Source organism: Euprymna scolopes, chromosome 27 (genome assembly GCF_053919585.1).
Source record: "Euprymna scolopes isolate OS-2025 chromosome 27, ASM5391958v1, whole genome shotgun sequence".
NCBI lineage: Eukaryota > Metazoa > Mollusca > Cephalopoda > Sepiida > Sepiolidae > Euprymna > Euprymna scolopes.
This window is the reverse complement of record NC_136508.1, coordinates 64462802-64485052: the sequence shown is the minus strand read 5'-3', so window position 1 is coordinate 64485052 and position 22251 is coordinate 64462802. Positions and strand designations below refer to the sequence as shown.

At 35.6% G+C, this 22251-nt stretch overlaps 1 protein-coding gene across 1 annotated transcript; it reads right to left on the bottom strand.

Annotated features, from left to right (window-relative positions):
* Positions 1–606: 606 nt before the first annotated feature.
* Positions 607–22180, bottom strand: LOC145248876 (protein CASP-like). Its single transcript, XM_080110632.1, has 3 exons — positions 21093–22180; positions 10758–11672; positions 607–1658 (listed from the first exon to the last, which is right to left on the bottom strand). Exons 1-3 carry the CDS (start codon positions 21870–21872, stop codon positions 1317–1319), a joined length of 2037 nt encoding a protein of 678 aa, XP_079966758.1. The 5' UTR covers positions 21873–22180; the 3' UTR covers positions 607–1316.
* Positions 22181–22251: the final 71 nt, after the last annotated feature.

Here is a 22251-nt window from a genome sequence, read left to right as displayed (position 1 = left end):
TAGCCACTTTATTTGTTGTATTTACTTTTCTGTCCTATATATTTGCTTCTACTACATACAGAGGTCTTTTGGGCCGTAACGAAACCACAACACTTCGAGGGTTAACTAATTTGCATATTTCCTTGCAAAACGATCTCTCATTAATTAACTGTTTCTTTTTTATTTGATGTTTGTTTTCATTTTATTATTACCCACAAGTTCTACTCGTACTTACAAATATTTTCTATATTGCCGATAAATGTTTAGCATTTTGGAGAAAAGAGTCTTTCAATTTATTTCTGGTCAATTCACTTCTAGGAGTTACGATTCTGGGTTTAATCAATTTTCCTAGACAACACTGGGTATGGGTTTCTGATTGATATATAAATTTAAAAAAAAAAAATCTATACATTTAAAAAGATTAACAATCCAGGTTGCATCGTGCATGCATGTGTGTGTGTGTGTGGGGGGGGTCAGTCTGAAAATTGCAGACCTTCTCCCCCCCCCCCATATGCATGCACGCAGGGAGTATTGTATGTGTGACGGAGAGGCCAGTTTCTAAATTGCAGATCGACCTCTCTGTCACACATACAATATCACATGCATAAAAAATTAGCATTTATTCCATTTTTCTTAATTTTCAATTATGTAAAAAGATTTCCACACAAGTAACACCATTTTATCATATATAGAGAAGAAATTGCATTGATCGAAACATCAATTATAGATCCAATAAAGAATTTTTAACCGTTCAGATATTTGTTAAATGTATAAAACTAACCAAGAACAACATAACATTTCAAATACTTATATTGTAGATGTTTTTGGAAACAAAAAAAAAGGTAAAATATTTTGTATTATATGGATTATTCGGACTACTATTTTCATCTTAAATGTTAATCACATGTTTCGGCTGATGTAACCTCCAACCTTCTTCAGGTGTAGCTTGTTAAACCTTGGCATCTTCAAAGAATTTTGAACGGTACTCTTTCGTCTATAGAGTAGTATGCTATCGTTCAGTTATAAGTAACACTCTTCTAGAGGTTGAAGGTTCAATCCTCAGCGTGGGCAGTAACAAGAATACAACTGTGAATTACTTAAGACTTTTACCAGTCATGGCTGACTAATCGAGAGCATAAATTCCATGCAGATACCCAGAATTTGAGAGAAAGATTCCCCGAATTCAACAAGATACACCTCAAGAAGGTCAGAGGTTACATCGGCTGAAACATTGTGAGAACAGTAATTGAGATTATCCAAATTATTAATCCTCATCTAAAAAATTCAGAAACATGAAATTTTTTGCCCCCCCCCCTTCATTTTTATTATTTTCTTCTTTACTCGTGTCCTTTGTGAAATTTTGACATGTGTGCAGCAAATCGTTCCTGGCATTCGGCTGCCATGTCCCGTTTGCAGGATTCTGTATGCGCCAATTTGTAAAGAACAAGGAAGACGAAGCAGTGAAGAAAGATGGTGTAGAAGAAAGTGACAGTTCGTGCCACCTTGTTGCCCATGATGAAACGGCCCATACTCAGCGTGATTTTGTCATATGGATTCAGATTCATGTAGCGCTTCATTTTCTCCTTGCGGTTAAACGTGTTGAATGGATTAAGGCGCTCTTCATACTGAGAGGAATATTGGCTTTCTGTATCATCGGCATGACTGGCATGGCCTTCAGACTGAAAGAACAAAGGAAATAAAGTTACCAAGAATAAATATTTGATTAACATGTAGTACACTTCAATTTTTTTATTCTAAGTTAGTGGAGAAGAAATCCTTCACGACCGAGACAATTTTTATTTTTGTTCCATTTCTCCACGTTAAAAGATGACCCAGGTGTCTAACTCTGCCCTCGTGGGGAGGCAAGTAAATAGGAACATTAACTGACATTTAGCACTATTTCAATACAACTTATTATCTATATATATATATCTATATATATAATAAAATAAAGTCTATTTTCCCTTCTACATTCACATATTAGAACTGTAAACACACATCCTATATATAATTCCAATTTCTTCCAATAACTGATGCATGTTTCTAGAAATTAACAGTCACTTTCATAATTTATGACATTAGTTCCAATCATTCTGACTCTCACGTATTGAATATTTACTTGAAAAATAAATAAACAAAACAATATAAAAAAAAGTTATAGCAGCTTTAATCAAACATACAATGATGAAAAGCACATCTCGACCTTGAACAATTTTTATGGGTGTTTGTTTGACTAAGAGCAAAATGCAGTAGCTGTTCACCTTTTTAGATGACACACTGCATCTTTTCTATTCTTGTTTAGTGAAGGAGAAATCCTTCTAGAATGAAGTAAGTTTTATTTTTGCCTCGATCCTAACCCAATCATATGACACAGAAGTTCCATTAAACTACACTAGTGCAAGTAAGAATATAATACAATGTTATGAAAGTATTCAAACATAAAAAAAGAACATATATAAAAACAAAACATTGTATTAAGAAAAAGTGAATCTGTATAGCTTATTCTACCATTATAAGTCTTAACTAGCCGGGGGGGGGGCTTTGCCTGGTCGTAAAATATGTATAAATATGATACTTTAATTTGTCCAGATTTTGTATATATTATTATAAAGTCGTGATTTCAAAAGTAAAAAAAAAAAAAAGAAAAAGTATTTAGGTGCCATCAGTTAGAATCGAAACCAAAATTGTAGCATTCAAAGCTGGTAACATTACCATTGTACCAACGTGATATGCATATGAATTGATTAAAAGTAAACTTAGATGAATGTACAAATTGTATTATGATTTTTTTTCAACTGACCCATTTTTGACCCCTTAAAAACTATTTTAACCAGAAACCCATAAAAGAAAAATCATTTGAGGCTCCTAGCGCTGCTCTGCAACTTTTGGTTTCAGAAGAGATAGAGTTCGAAAATATGGAGACATACAGACAGCCATAGTGAGTTTTATAAATTAGATTTGATAGAGCAGGTCCTGAATGTGATTGGGAGAATAATTAAGTAGCAAATAAGAAGTCAGATAAGCATAGATCAAGTGCAGTTTGGTTTTACCTGGGTAAAGTAACATTGATACTATATTTATCCTGAGACCAATCCAAGTACAAAGTGCCTTCAATAAGTTTCCAGACATTTTTTGTACAGGCATTTAAAATTATCATAGACTCTTGAAAATTCAGTATGTTATTGCTATACATCTTATGAGATGACTGACCAATTTTTATGATTTCAAATTCAAATGAACAGCTGCACCAGGAATTGGAATACACCCTACTAAAGCCTGATTGTCACAACTGGTGAATTTCAAACATGCAATCTCGACATGAGGATACTTTAGAAGAACGATATGCAATAAATTTCTGTTTTAAACTTGGAAAAAAAATGCCACAGCAAAGTATGGAATGCTCCAGACTGCTTTTGGACCACCTTGCATGAATTGAGCATCAGTTTTTAAGTGGCATAAGAGATTCAAGGAAAGCAGGGAGTCTGTGAGGGATGATGAGAGGTGTGGAAGGAGTAAGGAAGTCAGAACACCAGAGTTGATTGGCCAAATAAAGAATTTCATGGATAAGGACCGTCGCGTGTCTATAGAGACAATAAGTGCACAGTTTGATGTCAGTGTAGGAACTGTACACACAATTATTCATGAATAACTGAAGATGCAGAAGATTTGCGCAAAGTTTGTCCCAAAGGTGCTCAGAGAAGATCATGACTATTTGAATTAAGACAGTTCCTCACCTTCCGTATAGTCCAGATCTTGCTCTCTGTGACTTTATGGTTATTCCCTAAGCTCAAGGAAAACCTTATAGGCTGTCATTATGAGATAATTTAGATGAAAGAGGCTGTGACGAGGGTCATTGACACGCTCACACAAGAGGACTTCCATGTTGTTAGAACAGTACAACAAGTGTATTACAGCTGGAGGAGATTACTTGAAGAAGGGGGACTAGAGTATCATGGGTGTACTATCAATAAAAGTGGCCATACAAAAAAGTCTGGAAACTTATTTAAGGCACCTTGTAATTTGATAAGAAGCTGTATGTTGCTTTTGTAGATCTGGAAATTTTGACAGTGCCAAGAGAGGTTGTCTGGTGGGCTTTGTTTAAACAAGGAACAAACAAGTGGTTGGTGAAGGTTGTTCAGAAATGCTCAAAGTCGTGTTAATCTAATGCAGTTAATACTAATGTTGAGACAATGAATTGGGAATAAAAAAATGCAAAAATTTAAAAAAATCGATAATTTGTTCCAGGTTGTCCTCAACGGTCGGTCATACATCTAAATAATATGATATAAATGCGGGTGTAGGTCAGGGGTACATCCTTGGATCTTTATTATTCCTAATATTCATAAATAACCTCCTGGATAAAATTGTCTCCGAGATAGGTATATTTGCTGATGATACTATGCTCTATAACAGGCACGAGGGGGGAAACAAATGAACACATATCTAAGGAAATGGCAAAAACACTAGAGGAAAACCTTCAATCTGTAGTGGAATGAGGATAAAAATGAATAGTTACATTCAATGCTAAGCTTGTTTCCTTCAATAATTACAAGAAACCTTCTCAAACACAGCTATGGCTAAAGATACATTACCTGAAAGTATTTCTTTCAAACTCCTTGGCTTAACATTCAAATGGAATAGATAAATCGAGAGCATTGCCAGAGTCATTGCAAGGAAGATGGGCTCTCTATACTGTGCTAGAAAGTTACTTATGCCTGAAAGTATCCTGTACTTCTACAAAGCCACCATTCGCCCATGTATGGAGTATTGTTGTCACATTTGGGCTTGTGCATCTGCTACTAGTCCCTCACTCCTGGACATGGTTCAAAAGAGAGTCGCCAACCTGATAGGTCCTGAACTGACATCTAAGCTCTGTCCCATCGACAAAATGTTGCATCCCTCTGCCTGTTTTACAAGTATTTTAATGGTGGATGCGCCGATGAACAAGTCCTTGTACCCCCCCCTCCTCGATATAAATATCCCTGACAAATCCGACAAGCAGCAAAATCCCACCTCCTACACAGTAGAGATCTCTAGATGTAAGAAGGCCTTCTACTCTAATAGTTTCTTCTCCAGAACTGCTTGACTTTGGAACTCCCTTCCGGGTTCCTGTTTTCCCAACTGTACTAACATGCAGAAGTTCAAATGTAATGTGAACAGACATCTTGCTGCTCAACTCCCTACGTAGTATCCCTGCAACTTATAGCCATCATAGTAGCCCCCCTATATCAAAGTGGCACTGTGCCTTGTTTGGGGTGAAAATGGAATAACAATAGAATTAACAGCATATTTAGCAGCAGCTTTAATGCAGGAGTAAATCGGTACTCTGTACTGAATGTTGCTTTTCATTTGTGTCTTAGAAGCATCGTCCAGGGAGTTTGTATGGGTTGTCTGGAAGAGCTGCTGCATGCTGTTAATTTAGCACTTACCTGTGAAATAATAGATGACCGGGGATAGATAGCTAACATAGTTCCTAACTTCTGGTGTGTCTGCTACCGAAAGTGGTGACAAAGTAAATCAGTTACTTTGACTTTTTTTTTTCTCTCATGCCCCCCACCATTTTTTTTTTTACCTTTCCCTTCATCGGGTCTGCCTACTGCACCCACCCCCCAACTACTACCACTTTTTTTTTTAACACTTCCTTCCACCCGGATTTTCTACTGTTGTTTTTAACCCCCCCACCCCCACCACACACACACATACTTCTCCACAACTGGGCAACACCAGATACCCCTGCTAATGACTGGATAAAACTTCCAAGTAATTTGTGACTATATTTTGATTGTTGGACGCACTGAAAATTAAACCTTCAACCTCCAGAAGAATGTAACTTGCAACTAAATTTTACCAAATACTCTATCCACTATGCCACAGGTCTTTGCAGTTGTGAAAATAACAATCAAGATTGGAACAATAGTCAGAAGAACCCAAAGAAAATAATCAACCATAATCTCAAAAATTCCAAAGCATTTACTTGTTAAGTGTAAAACTTGGAAAAATTCTATGGAAAGTAAAGTTCTGAAAGTCGATGGTACAAAGTGATGATCTGTGGTTGTTGTGTTCGAAAACTTTCAAAAGAAGAAATATTCCTCTGCTCAGTTTTTGAAAAAGGAATTGGTTCAGAGCAATCTTTTTATTTTACTTGTAAACAATAAGTACATAAGAAATGTGGTCGAATTAGTGGCAGTTTAGGAAAGAATAACCAGTTGTGTGTAGAAGTGGAAGACAACGGGGAGAAAAGGCATATTTTCAGAGTAATATATTATAGGACTGTGCCCCACTGAGGCACGATCTTTTTCACTCGCGCACCTGCCCTGAAAAAGTTCTTTGCATGTCACTAGGCATGTGTATGCAGTGTGATGATATATGAAAGAGAAACATGACCAGCAGAAGATGCAGAGAAATATGAGAATGATGCAATAAATGTGTACCGAGTCTTAAAGACGGGCTTAAATCTATTGGCATCAAAGATGAGAGCAGTAGTCAAAAGAACCCAGATAAAATAACCAATCATAATCTCAAAAATTCAGAAACATCTACTTGTTAAGTTGAAGACTTGTAAAAATGCTATGGAAAGTAAAGGTCTGAAGGTCAATGGTACAAAGATCAAAGTGATGATTAGTGGTTATCCTTATTTATCCCAGGCAACAGTTTCCCTGCTAGTATATATATATTGGTAGAGATTTTTATTTAATGCTTGAATTAAAGCTTAAAATGCAAAAGGCACATATCATGGCTCAGTTGTGCTTTAAACCATAGATACCTCACTGCTGATGGAATTCTCTACCTATATAAGGGCTAGGTACATTCAAGGATGGAGTATTGTTGCCAAATCTGGGCAGGAGCTGCTAGAAAGACCTTATCTTGCCTTGACAGAGTTCAAAATAGACTTTGTAACCTAGTAGGGGATGCCCTTTTCTCTTCCCTGCAACCTCTTTACTACAGAAGAGACATTGCAAGCCTGTCTCTGCTTTATCCTTATTTTCATGACAAGTGCTCGTCTGAGCTCCAATCTATGGTCTCCCCTCAACAAACACTCACAAGAAACACTCATCCAACTAAAAACACTATCATTAATTTCCTCCATTCTTTATTTGTGTCTAAACCTGAAGGTGGATTCCATGAACAGGGCTTTTTTCTTAGAACTGCACGCCTGTGGAACTCCCTTCCATTTGCCAGTTTTCCAGCTAACTACAATATGGTCGTCTTCAAGTCCAACGTAAACAAATTCTTGATGAGCCGTTCCCCTTAAGTAATCCAATTTTCCCAATTTACACTTCTAACGATTACTATGATATTGTCCCAATCACTACTGTACACTCTTTAACCTTTATCCTTGAGTGGCCTCTGGGGCTTTGATCAGTGGTAACTCCTTTGTAAAAAAAAAAAAAAAAAAAAAAAAAAAAAAAAAAAAAAATATTGTTTGGATGCGTGCCTGTCTTACTAAAGAACCCATCATATCCATTTCTTCCATGCACACTCAAAAATCGCCAGTTTTTTTGTTTTGTTTTTTACAATATGACAATTCAAATAATAATCCTGCAATAAGCCTAATACCTTTTGCATCTTCATTCAAACGACATCACGATTATTTAGTCCAGAAGTAATGCTCTCTGCTAATGCTTCAGTACTTGCGTGCGAAACAATTAAAGACCCAATTATAAAGTGAAATAATTGGAAAAATGCTATGGAAAGTAAAACGTCTGAAAGTCAATGGTACCAAGACCAAAGTGATGGTCAGTGGTTTTAACATTGGAAATCTCCCAGAAGGAGGAATATTCTTCTGTTCAATTTGTGAAAAAAGAATTGGTGCAGATCAAATTTTTTTTATGTTGCTCATAAACATTTGGTACACAAGATATGTGGTGGAATTGCTGGTAGGTTAGGACAGGATGACCAGTTTGTGTACAAGAAGTTTAAGATAAGGGAGACGGATGATAAATCAGATGCGGAGGAAGTATACATGAACGGCAAAATTATTGAGAAGTTTTCTTATCTTGGTGATACTATTCGAGCACAGGATGGAGCGGTGCTAGTGTGATTGCAAGAGTTAGCAGTGGGTGGAGTAGGTTCAGAGAACTTCTATTGTTGCTAATCGGCAGTGTTACAAATGTCAGCTAAAGGAAATTTCTATTAGGCATGTATGGGGGGGGGGCGTGCTAACGGGGCACAAGCACCTGTCCCTTTTACTCAAGTTTTAAAAGTGCCCGTGTCAGAGGAATGTATTATAGGCCTGTGCCCCACAGACAGTTTTTTCTGCCCTGAAAAAAGTTCTCTGCGCGTCACTTGGCATGTGTATGCAGTGTGATGATATACAAAAGAGAAACATGACCAGCAAAATTTGCAGAGAAATATGAGAATGATTCAATGAATGTGTAATGAGTCTTAAAGACAGGCTTAAATCTATTGGCATCAGAGGAAAATTAAATGTGAACAGTATAGGGAGATGCGTGCAAAACCGGAGATTTGATGTTATGACAATGTTGAAAGAATTGATGAGAGTTCTTGGGTTTAGTAGATGTAGAACAGTTGAGGTAGCAAGACTAGTTCACAGAGGGCAGCCAAGGAAAACATGGAAAAGTGATAAAAATTGATCTGAGAAAAAGACCTTGCCAGAGATAGGTTAATTTGGAAGTCTTCATGGTCAAATCAAATTGACAATTGAAAATTGAGTATTTGATGAAGTTACAGTAATTTCATAATATAATGTTGATATTAATCTCTTCCGTGAAAAAATGTGAGCTAGGAATTATTTTATTTTAAAATATAACGTTGTTAATATAATCTAAAAATATAACGTTGTTAATATAATCTAAAAATTAAAAAGAAAACTTGATTAGATGATGTTGCAGGTTTAAAAGATTTTGATGAAAGAAAAATATTTGTTAATTTTTTTTAAATGGTTAATAAAGGCTTGCGTTTTTTTTAATGGTTAGTAAAGGCTTGTGTTTTTTTTAATGGTTAGTAAAAGCTTGCGTTTTTTTTAATGGTTAGTAAAAGCTTGCGTTTTTTTTAATGGTTAGTAAAAGCTTGCGTTTTTTTTAATGGTTAGTAAAAGCTTGCGTTTTTTTAATGGTTAGTAAAAGCTTGCGTTTTTTTAATGGTTAGTAAAAGCTTGCGTTTTTTTAATGGTTAGTAAAAGCTTGCGTTTTTTTTTATGGTGAGTAAAAGCTTGCGTTTTTTTTTATGGTGAGTAAAAGCTTGCGTTTTTTTTTATGGTGAGTAAAAGCTTGCGTTTTTTTTAATGGTGAGTAAAAGCTTGCGTTTTTTTTAATGGTTAGTAAAAGCTTGCGTTTTTTTTAATGGTTAGTAAAAGCTTGCGTTTTTTTTAATGGTTAGTAAAAGCTTGCGTTTTTTTTAATGGTTAGTAAAAGCTTGCGTTTTTTTTAATGGTTAGTAAAAGCTTGCGTTTTTTTTAATGGTTAGTAAAAGCTTGCGTTTTTTTTAATGGTTAGTAAAAGCTTGCGTTTTTTTTAATGGTTAGTAAAAGCTTGCGTTTTTTTTAATGGTTAGTAAAAGCTTGCGTTTTTTTTAATGGTTAGTAAAAGCTTGCGTTTTTTTTAATGGTTAGTAAAAGCTTGCGTTTTTTTTAATGGTTAGTAAAAGCTTGCGTTTTTTTTAATGGTTAGTAAAAGCTTGCGTTTTTTTTAATGGTTAGTAAAAGCTTGCGTTTTTTTTAATGGTTAGTAAAAGCTTGCGTTTTTTTTAATGGTTAGTAAAAGCTTGCGTTTTTTTTAATGGTTAGTAAAAGCTTGCGTTTTTTTTAATGGTTAGTAAAAGCTTGCGTTTTTTTTAATGGTTAGTAAAAGCTTGCGTTTTTTTTAATGGTTAGTAAAAGCTTGCGTTTTTTTTAATGGTTAGTAAAAGCTTGTGTTTTTTTTTATGGTTAATAAAAGATTTTTTTTTTTAGAAAAAAGAAACAATCTTCAGAGTCTAATGTTTTTTTTTTCATCATCCATGTACCACCCCCTCACACTTTTTCATACTAAGTCCCCTACTCTCCTGTACTCATTAACGTCAAACAGAAAAGGAAATAACAAACAAACATTCTAGCGTATTAATATTTGAATTCTACAAGTTAGAGCAATCTTGAACCTTAGATAGGAGGCTTAGCTCAGTAGAGACCCTAATGGTGGGACCCCAACAACACACACATGCACATATTCAACAAGTCTTGTGTACACTGTATGTAACCGAGCTTTTTGTTTTCATTATGCTTATGTAAATCATGTGAGCCATGCTTTACTCCCTGGCTACCAACTACAGAGTGGAACAATAAAGCTTTGCCCCCAAAGAAAACAACACTACAGCTTTATTTTAAAACTTATTGAAAAAAATCAATTCAAGTAACTTGATTATGTAGTAGAGCTGACATCTATTCAATGTAGCTGCATTCAGCCTCAATCACCGTCTTCATACAGGTCCAGAACTGGGAGCATTCTTTTTCCACAAGCGCCAGCAGGAGCTCGGCGAATACTTGGTGGATGGCAGTGATCAGTCTGGCTTTGATGCTGGGGAAGATCATGTAGGTGATGTTCTCAACATATGAACAAACAAAGTAGTCCAGTGAGTTTAGGTCGGGGGAGAGGGAGGGGCAGGAAGAGAAGAGTACAAAATCGTAGCACTTATTAAAGTCAGGCATAAAAGGAAATAACGAACAAATGTTCTAACATATTAATATTAGAATTCTACAAAATTGAGAAAAATTTTTTCAAAATATTTTTTTTACTGTAGTTATAAAAAAAAAAAAAAAAAAAATGAATAAAATGAGTACTCACTCTGGTTGGGTAACTTTGCAAAAATCGGATTTTTTCATAGAGTTTCACGTTGTCCGATCGAAGTTTATCCGTCTCATTCTGCAACAATGTTACTTGCTGTTTTAAAACCTGATTTTGGGTTTCTAAGTCTTGGGCCCTCACACGATAACGCTCCCTCTGACTTTGAACGATGGGAAGAAGGGAGGAAGCTGCCGTTATTGTTGATTTATCAGCATCAGTAACAACAGGTGGAGTCATTTCTTTCACAAAATCCGCCATCATTTCTGCTGTTGGGGTGGTCGGTTTCGCCTCAACCCCTTCAGCAGTTCCACGGAACATAGACGAGAGAGCATTTACGCTTCGCAAATCTTCTTCCAGCTGCGATATCATGCCCTTCTGCTCCGTTATTGTCGATGCAGCTTCTTTATAATTCTCCTGCAGTTTGTTGTACTGCTTGTTGAGCTCACTTTGAGCCATTTTTAGTTGTGTTGTCTCCGCTTGGAGGCTTTTGTTCTTTTCTAAAAGCAGAAGCTCAAGCGATTTAGACCGAGACGCAATAACATCTTCATCAGATGATTTAGAAAATTCAATTGATTTCATAACGCTAAGTTCACGATAGATTTCATCGTAATCTTTCTGTCCTTGCAATTTCTCCGCCAATTCTTGATAAGCTTTATTCTGGATGGCCATTTCTTCCTCCAGTTTGTTGATTTGGCCAGATGAGGATTCGCGCAGCTTTGCAAGTGATGCCTGCAAGCGCTGCACATCATCAACGAGCTGAGAGATTTCCTTCTCCTTTGCCGACAGCTCCACTTCGAGGTTGGAATGCTTTAAAATGTCAAGTGCTTGCTCCATATCGGGGGCTTTTTGGAGATTTGCAGATTCTTGCATGTTCTGAGAGGAGGCAATCAGCTGTTGCTGCAGAAGTTGCTCCACCTGAAATGAATTTGAAAAAAATTCAATTCAAAATGTTTTTAGAATTGCACAATATTTATATTGCCTTGTAAAATAATAAAAACATTTAAATGAAGCTGATTAAAAAAAAAAAAAAAATTACAAAAAGTTAGAATAAAAAAACATGAAAAATATAATCAGGGCACTACAAACAAATTTACCCTTAGTTGACCTTTGACAACTAAGTATTTTCGTTTACTAGCCAAATAGAAAAGTTACTTACCAAACCCACATGGTTTTTGGAATATGACATCTTTGTTCCGTGACAAGTATGTACATCATAAAATAAAATTCGTATTTAAAACTTTTATTGAAAAAAAAAAAAAAAAAAAAAAAAAAATCAATTCAAGTAACTTGATTATGTAGTGGAGCTGACATCTATTCAATATAGCCGCTTTCAGCCTTAATCACTGCCTCGACACGGATCTGGAACTGGGAGCATGTCTTTTCCACAAGTGCCAGCAGGAGCTCAGCAAATACTCAGCAAATAAGCTAGCTTTAGTGTTGTGGGAGGTCATGTTGGTGATGTTCTCAATGTATGACCAAACAAAAAAAAATCAATTCAAGTAACTTGATTATGTAGTGGAGCTGACATCTATTCAATGTAGTCTCAATCAGTCTTGATATGGGTCCGGAACTGGGAGCATGCCTTTTCCACAAACTCCAGCAGGAACTCGGCGAATAATCGGTGGATGATTTTGTAAAGGTTTGTGTAAACTGTTTTTGACTCCTAGTGGGGTGGGGGGGGGTATGAGACGAATGATTTCGCCAATCGTTTTTATAACCACCGGCTGTGCTAAACCAACCAATGAAATCTTCTAAAGTTACTATAAAAATTGTCGGATTTTGGATTCAATCAGTTCGCTGTTGGCTATGTCACGAGACTGCATTGACTGTTAGCCGCCATCTTTGTTACAGGAAATTACTTCACACTCAGTATCGAGGCTGCACTCTGTTCAACATGTCTCAACACTTCACCGTTTGTTTTTATTTTTGCCTTTTGCAGAACATGATTGAGTTTTGCAAAGGGAAACGAAACAAAAAGAAAATAATAACATCAATATTTGGTGCATTTTAGGAAGCCAATATTTTCAGATGAGGAGGCATGATTATAGTTTTTATTTTTGGTTTTGCAGAAGACTGACAGTTTTGATAAGAGATTTAAAGAAAAATTTTTTTTAAAAACTTTAATGTACAAAGTACTCGAGTCATAAAGCCGGTATCTTCAGACAGCCTGATCTAGCTGTACCAGTCCTGCAGATTGAGGGTGGCCAACGTCTCATTTATGACAGAACACAGAAGAAGAAAATATACAAATGGATGAATCTATCCTATCATATCAGCCACTTGATTGGCATCAAAATAAGCTGACATACTATCCTCCCCTTTCATGGATCGTCAAGTTCATTTTCAGAAAGTGATGTTTGGTTTCGGAATTTTTAGATGAGGGTTTGACTATTCGGAATATTCAAATTACAATTCTAATCTTTATCGCTATTTTTACATTTCAGTAAATGTAACATTTCTCATTTGTGATCATTAAATTCTAATCTCTAACTGTACATTGAACAGGCACCATAATACTTTTCAAAGTAAAAAAAGATTGAAACTACATGATGATTTTTAATACATAATATTAATAATATATTTTGTTGATCTCAAAAACCTAAACTGAATTTAAAAATCCTTTATTTAATTTAATTAATTTTTCCTGTTCAACTACAGCTTCAACCGAGTTGAAGTATTAGTTATCACATTATTCTTAGTTATTGCTTGCAGTTAGGATTGAACCTTCAACCTCCAGGAGGCTATCACTTAGAATTCATTATTAATCGACACGTTTGTGTTGTCTGACAAATACGTGTGGAAAATTCTAGTACGAGTTTTGGAAACTAATCAGCTTTTTACACGTGCAGCACCTTTTTTTTCTTCTTCTTTTTTATATGATGTTGTATTCTACTACTAGCGGGGGTACCCGGCGTTGCCCGAGTGTTTATTTCCGGGACGGGGGGGGGGGGTTTAAAAAATGTTATGGTAGGTAAGTAGGAAGGATCAAACCCGGAGTCATGAGTAAAAGTAGGAAAATAAAGTGTGAAAAAAAAAAAAAAAAAAAAAAAAAAAACATCTGCAACGTTAACAGTTCGGCCACCAAGAAAAGTCCATTCCAGTTGTTTAGGAAAAAAAAAAAAAAAAAAACACTATGGTAGGTCGGCGCGAACGTGAAAATATAATGTGAATTGTCCAGCACCCTAACCACTACGCCACAGAGCACTGCAGCTTAGTTTAGTGATTTTAAATAACTTAACATGATAGAACTACGAAGCCAAACCGGTGTTCTCTTCTCAACTGTTCCTTGTGAACGATCTCCAAACGGTGTTAAGTGGTGGCAGGGGGAGGAGGAATTTTTAAGAGAGAAAATATTTTACCACTTCCATTGATCTTAACCGATTTTGCCCGTGACTTCTCAGCAGAAAAAGTATAGAAATCTAAGATTATCGAGGAATTTGAGAACTAATAAGCCTATAACAAACCTCAGATATTGTTCTGCCGTTTGTGCATAATGTATTTGCATGAAATATCTTGATTTTTAATCCTATTAAGGTCAAAATCCCACGCGAAAAAAGGAGTTCATTTTATTTATATAGATAGAAGATAGATAGATAGAAGATAGAAGACTACTATTTATAACTGGCAAGGTGCATGGTAAATTTCAGTTTGCCTGATGCTATCAGATCAGGCTTCCTGACCAAAAATGCACCAAACATTGATCTCATTGTAGTTTTTTTAAAACTCAATCATATTCTACAAAGCCAAAAATAAAAGCAACACTTTTCCTCTACAAAACAACCAAACCAAACACCATCAATAAATATCTGAAGAAAGAAACCACTTGAAGCATAAAAAACTTTTACCAAAACAACCGACTTCAGCATCAAATAACATGAAAAGGGCTCATCTATAATATAAATCTCACCTGTCTATTTAAATATATGTATGTAAGTATGTATGCCTAAAACTTTCGACAGAGGCAACAGATTTTCAACGAGACTTGTATCAGTTTGAAGCACGACCCTTCGGATGACAAATATAAAAAAATTGGCCAAAAACATTAATTCCTTTACCCTCAACTAGGCACTTTTCTACAGGGAGGGGGGGCGCTTTTTTTGCAGATATTTTCGAAAGTCATCCCCCCTTTTCAATTGACTAGCCTTAATTTAAACCTTCGCCATCTCCAGTTTGGCGATGGACGCAACGGCAAGGACGTCATGTTTTTTTTTTTTTCACATTCTTTTCTTCCTTCATGGTACGGGTTCGAGCCTGCCTGCCTACTACCACTTTATTTTTTTTGTGCTTGCAATTTTCCTTTTTGGGGTGGGGGGGGGCCTCAACCAACACCCTTACACACACCTCCACTTTCTTTTCCGCCTTCGCATCACAGGTTCGAGCCTACAACCTTTTTTTTTTTTTTTGCTCAACACACACCTACAAACAGCCAGGCAACGCCGGGCACCCAGGCTAATATGCTATAAAACAAAACAATCAACCAAATCAGTTGTATCCTTCATCTGTTGGTATACTGCTACCATGCTTAGGCTTGTAGGAGTTTATACCATATTTCCATTTTATGGAAGTTCAGTGCGAATGCAGACCTATTGTATCATCCTTGAGACCAGAACAGATACCACACTTGAATTTTAGTCAAGAAAGTGTATTTCAGTTTCACATTCAACAATAACAACATCAGATGAAGTTTTTATAACTACTTTTTCTTCATTGCATCTTCGTTAATCCCATCTTTTAAAAAAGGGATGAAAGGTGATAACGTACATATGAAATTTCCTTAACACATTATTACATAGAGTTTTTAACACGTTAAAAATGGAATAAAGTTATGGCCTGCTGATTTAGAAAGAGTGCTTTTTGCCAAATTGATAGTTGAATATGGTTAAATTTGTGCTCATTTGTGATCATTAAATTCTAATCTCTAACTGTACATTGAAAAGTATTATGGTGCCTGTTCAAAGTAAAAAAAGATTGAAACTACATGATGATTTTTAATACAGACTAGCAGGGGTGTCCAGCGTTGCCTGGGTGTTTGGAGATGTGTGTGTCGAAAGGGGAGGAGTAGATCAAAACAAAAAAACGTTGGCCGGGTGGGGTTTTTTTTTTACATAGGCATCACCACATTATCAAGGCCAAGCGGCCACTCGAGGATAAGGGTTAAACTGGACAATATAGTAATCGTTAGTAATGGAAATTCGGTAAATTTGTTAATAAGTGGAACGGCTCATCAGGAACTTGTTTACGTTAGACTTGAAGACAACCATATTGTAGTCAGCTGGAAAGCAGGAAAACGGAAGACAATTCCACAGGCATGCAGTTCTAAGAAAGAAGCTTTGTTCATGGAATCTATGTTTAGGTTTAGGCACAGATAAAGAGTGGGGGGGATTATTGATAGTGTTTTCAGCTAGACGAGTGTTTCTTGTCAAAGTTTGGCGAGGGGGGGGGGACCATAGACTGAAGCTCAGTCAAACACTTTCCATGAAAATAACGATAAAGCAGAGACAAACTCGCAACATCTCTTCTGTGAGAAAGAGGTTGCAGCGTAGAGAAAAGGACATCTCCCACGAGGCCACAAAGTCTATTCTGAACCCTATCAAGGCAGGACAAGTCCTTTCTAGCAGCTCCTGCCCACATGTGGCAACAGTACTCCATCCTTGGACGAACTTGGTTCTTATATAGATAGAGAATTGCATCAGCAGTGAGATATCTACTGGATTGATAGAAGGATCCCACCATTTTTTTTTTTTTTTTTTTTTTTTACATGGGGGTCACCACTTATCAAGGCCCGAAGGCCACTCAGGGATAAGGGTTATGCGTGTACAGTAATCAATGAGATAGTATTGTAGTAATTATTAGTATTGGGGGTTTTGATAGAGTGTCTTACTTAAGGGGGCGGTTTGTCAGGAGTTTGTTTATGTTGGACTTGAAGACGTCAAAGTTGTAGTCAGGTTGAGGTGTAAAAGAAAAAAAAAAAGTTTTGGTAGGAAAGTAGGCTCAAACCCGAAGCCTTGACGCAAAGGTGGAAAAAAAAGGGAAAAAAAACCTGGCATCTAATCCGCTCGGCCACGAGGGGAGAGGAAATGAAAACTGTCTTAAGTTAACGTTTATAAAAAGAAATTGACAGGTGCGAGAATTTAATAAGGTCAAACATCACGTGACTTAAGTTTCTGCGGATTTGTTTCCCCCCCCCCCGCCAAATGAATAGCAATTGTCTGATATGACGGGGTTTTTTCCCCAGCATTGATCAAACCTTATTTGCTTTCTGGACGTCTCAGCACATAGGGCCGAGAACACAAATTCGTTTTCACAGTTTCGCTTTTTTATACTGAAAAGCCAAAACGAACACGCGGTGATCGAAAAAAAAAAATCTTGAAAATAGCACGTAAAAGTCAGGCAAATTAAAGGTAGACACGCCCCCGTTTGTAACTCGTAGATGTTATGATTTAGACAGTATATAAAAAGCTTTAAGAAGCAGTGACCCGACCGAGCACGCCCCCCCCCCCCGCAAAGCCTTTGCTGGACATACACAAAAGTGCACACACACATACATACATTTTCGCTTTTATATATATATATTCGAAATTATTATTTAACATGGGAAGAGTGGGGTGTTTTGCAACTATTCTTTGTTACAACTATACTGTCGCTATTTTCTTACAACTAAACAACTTTAACCCGTTGGCAAACATAAGAACAATTCTTTTTTTATTTTTTGTTTACATTTCTAGATACAAAATAGTTGTGTAAAAACGGTGAATTTGTTGACACATTTACTAATCTGTTTCAATATTAGTTTTATTTTATTTTATTTATTTCAGTTTTATTTTTTTTGCTTCAGGTTTTATCATTTTTTTTAGATTTTAAGTTTCTATAACTTGGTTGAAGGATTCCAATATGGGGTTTTCATTCTTATATTTCTCATCGGTAGGTTCATGTGCGCTTTTGCTGCTAAATGACTTTCATCGGCGTTCGATTCGTAGGAAAATCATGTTTAATTATCGATTTTTGAGCGATTATTCGGAAAAATAGGTAACTTTACATGAATAGGGAGGATATTTTTTTTAATGTTTGAGTGATCCGTCCGTGATTTTTCATTTTAATATACTTCCATAGAAATGTTTCTGTTATGTCAAAAAAAACAACTATTTTCTTTACGTCACAAGTGTTACGCTCATATATGAATTCCATAGCTAATATAACATACTGACTCAACGGGTCACGGGTAGCTTAGTATATATATATATATATATATATATATATATTTTGTTAAGGGAAGGGGCAGTAGTTTGTTGGGGACGTTTTTCATCAAACGTACATATATATATATATATATATATATATATATATATATTTTATTAAAAACAGAAAATGAAAAGGACATATTCATAATTGTTTAAACTGGGCGAGAACGCCATTTGAAAACCAAAACATTTATTGTATAAAAATATCAAAATATAATTGTAAAAACATTTACTGAAAAATTTGCGCAAGAAAATATAATTTGGTACTAGTGCAGTAGTGCACTTATTGATCCGTGCTGAAATAATAACGTTATTATTTAAAAAGCCATCTTAATATGGGGAGGGGAGGGTGTTTTGTACCTATTCTATACTTTAACCGTACAATTGAATAAAAAAAACATAATAAAACTTTAATTAAACTTGGAAATGCGATTTAAAAAATAGCGCGTATCAGTAAGTGCACTAGCACCTATAATTTTAATAAAACAATTTTGTAATGAAAGCAAGATTGGATTTTTAGAAAAGTTTTTTTGTTGTTTTGTTCTTTCAAACAAATAAATGATTTTAATGAAACATTTTTTTAATTAAAGCAACTTTGAAGAGTCAATAACAAATTAAATGAAACCGAAAAATCATTATCTAGTTTAATTTTGTTATTTCATGCTTCGGTTATAGTTGAAAATACTGATTTCTCCCTTGGATTTCAATGCCAAGTGCGCGAAATAAAATGGCGTCTCCAGTTTTGGCGATAAAGTATAGAAGTACCTTTCTTTTTGTTCAAATTTTTATTTTCTGCTGATATGATACTTAAGTCTAATCTATGATAATCGTCGAAAAAACTTAAGAAAACATGTAAAGCACGAATTTTTAGTGGGTGGGCACTCTCGTACAGGTCCCCCATTTTGTTAAATAAATTATTTTCATATGGTTTCGTATTTCGTTTCATGTTTACTGATTTCCATTCCATATTTAGGTAAATAGAGTCCACTTCCAGCGTCTTAACTTTGCGTATTGAATGATTTTGGACATAACCCAACTTTTTTTGTGTTGCCATAGGTTTCGTTTTTAGCACAAGTAAATATAAACATCTCAGTTTAATCCACTCAGAATGGAGGAAGTCGTTCGTTGTCTAAGAAAGTTTCATTAAAAAAAAAAACTAAAACAATGAAACGTTTGCCATTTTACACTCGTGCAAACTAGTTGAAACAATTTCACTCTCGATGAACTTAACAATAAATAATTTTATACGTTGTTTAATGTTTACCAAAATTGATGTCATTTTGTTTGTTTACGAAACGTGTGTCGCGTTTTGCGTGTCACAAATAATAAACAAAAACGTTTACTTTTTTAAAGAATAATTGACGACAAATTCTTAGTGCTTGTTAAGATAGAGTCGACGGATCGATTAATTTTTTTTTAATATGTCGTTTTAAGCATAAAACAATATTACGTACTTAATTGTCATGTCGAAAATAGTAATATATCCAAAAATTACGACAATTCATCGAGTCACAACTACTATTGTGTTTTTAGTAAAATAAACTATCGCTTATAGACAACAAATATTACAGCCATTAACAAGTAATGTAAAATATTACTTCCGAGTTATGTCCCCTCTTCAGTTAACTTTATAAGAAAAACGCAATTTTACCCAAATTTTCACAAAAATTACTTTTAACGATAAATAACTTTCTACTCGCCGAATTTTCGTAATTTTTTTTAGATATTTTCGACATGACAAGTATGTTATATTGTTTTTTGTTTAAAACGACATTTTTTTTTTTACATATTTTAAAAAATCGACCATCTTAACAAGCATCTTTTTTTTTTTTTGTACTTATGTGGAATACGGACAGTGCTGAAATAATAACGTTTCTATTTAGAAACCCATTCTTAACGTGGAGGAGGGGAGGGTGTTTTGTAATTATTCTGTACTTTCACCTAACAATTAAAAAAGAGGAAAGATGCTGTAAAAATTAAATTTAACTTTAAAATCCTATCTAAAAGAAAAATAACACGATCCATATTCTGCATAAATACTCCCTTTTTTTAATAGTTTTGTAGGGTTTTTTTTTTAAAGAAAAATCGAAAAATGAATGTTAAAACAGCATTTTTAAGGTACTTAATTTAATCAAGACATTTACAAATTAAAATATCGAAAAGGGGTTATATTGTACGTATCCGTTTTGACATAAAGATCTCCGGAAAAAAAATTAATTTAATTTGATCGAGTAGTTTTTTTTGTTTTTTTTTACAGCGGAAAAACACGTTCTTATGAGAGCGCGTTGAAGTCAGCCATTATGGAATTTGTTGAACACTCCACGGGGAGATAACTCCATGTAAAGCGCCGATACTCCCTCCCCTAGCTTTTCTTCCTAAAAATCGAACCTTTTGCTCGGTATCATAATAAATTGTTTTTTCACTATAAAAAAAAAAAAAAAAAATACTTGATGAAATTAAGTGAAATTTTTTTTCGGAGAACTTCGTTCCATAACGGATACGTGCACGTGCAATGTAACCTTTTTTTTTCGATATTTTCATTTTTTTTAATGTCTCCATTAAACTGTACAAGTACCCCCCCCCAAAAAAAAATCGTGGTAGCAGGTGAAAAATTGCGGCCATCTTATTTAAATCGAAACGAAAAATTATCCCCCTTTAAAACACTTCTGTGATTTACGATAGTTTTCATTTTCATCAAATTCTATTGTTTATTTTCTTGAATAAATAATTTTCTCCCTTATGGATTTTTGTCATTTTTGGATCTAATCATCTTAAAAATACGAGGAATACTTAGATACCATTGTTTTCATGTGAAATTCAATTTTATTACGATTTCCGAAATTGCGTCCTAATAGTGTAAAAGCGCAGTTTCTAGTAAATAATAACGTTAACGTTTCAGCACGGCCCATATTATTCTGTATAAGTACCCTTTCTCCCATTAAAGTATGATGTTCGAGGTTATTTTTCCATCCAAACTCCAGTCTTGCTGTTTTTAAATCACAAAAAGCTGTTTGGATATAGTACACAAGATTATTCCATAGTCAATAATTTAGGTGACTAAAATAGGATTTAATCTATTCTTTGTTTGTTTTCTTACCTGACGTTCGGCAGCTGCAGCCCTTTCGTTTGCTCTTTCCAAATCGGCCATGATCATTTCTGTTTCATCCGATTTGGCAATTGTCGCTTCATCGTATTTGGCTTTCACGTCAAACAACTCCGACTGGACTGACTCAAGGGCGCTGCGCAAGGTGGACACCTTCTGCTCGGCTTCCCCTAGTTTCTTGGCGACGGCCATTTGAGTTTCCTGCAACTGACGCTCCTTCTCGGCGAACGCTTTACCAACTTCCTTCTCTTTCTCTTTCGCCCGGGCATCGGCGGTCGCCTCCATCCGATCCTCGTACTCCTTCAATTTATCTCGCAACTGCTTGATAGTGACTTCCTGGTTCTTCACTTCGGCAAACTCGTGGTTGTAGTCGTCCAGGGTCTCCCTTAGTTGTTTGTTTTCGATTTCAAGGTCCTGCACCTTCTGCGCTTTCTTCTGGATGTTTAGCGCATGTTCCAGGAACGGCACAGGGTCGGGCATGTCAATGAGTTTCTTGTAGACGGACAGGAAAGCCGTCTCGACCATCTTGCTGCGTTTGGAGAGGGCATCGACCTCGCCCTGGAAACTGCGCAACAACGGGGCCACAACTTTGCGGACATCTTCGGGTGTGTTCTTTTTAAAATCACGACTCAGTTCCACTAACCGTTTGCGTGACACGTCGCTTTCGTCTTGGCGGTTAGCGATTTCGTTGGCAGTATTGTCGAGATTCTTCTGCAAATCGAGTAAATCGAATTTCTTCCAGTATTGACACATCGACTGCATATTGGCAGCCATCTTGAACAACAGTGGACGTGGTGCTTTACGGTGTTAACATGAGTTATGTCCCTTTTTCATTTCTATTTTCCATAATAAATCACGGTCGGTGTAGTTACAGATTCGTGATCTTTTAAACCAATGCGTTTCAGATGGAAATATTCAAACATACTTACGTGCCATGTCGAAATTAGTAGAGACTCCAAAAATTGCGAAAAATGATCCAGTAGAAAAATGATTACAAGTAAAAATAGAATGTATCAAATTATCAAGTTTTAATATGGAAGAGTTGTGCGACCAGTTTTGTCTGACAAACTGATTTATCTCCCTTAACTTATAAACGGTCCCCCATTTTTAAACACAACGTAATTGTTTATGATTATTTTTGTTAAAATACATC

Coding starts and splice junctions, on each gene's coding strand:
- LOC145248876 (XM_080110632.1), bottom strand. CDS start 21,872: ATGGCTGCCAATATGCAGTCGATGTGTCAATACTGGAAGAAATTCGAT. Junction 11,673..21,092: donor CTGCAGCTGCCGAACGTCAG/GTAAGAAAACAA, acceptor AATTCATTTCAG/GTGGAGCAACTTCTGCAGCA. Junction 1,659..10,757: donor TGCAAAGTTACCCAACCAGA/GTGAGTACTCAT, acceptor TTGTTCTTTCAG/TCTGAAGGCCATGCCAGTCA.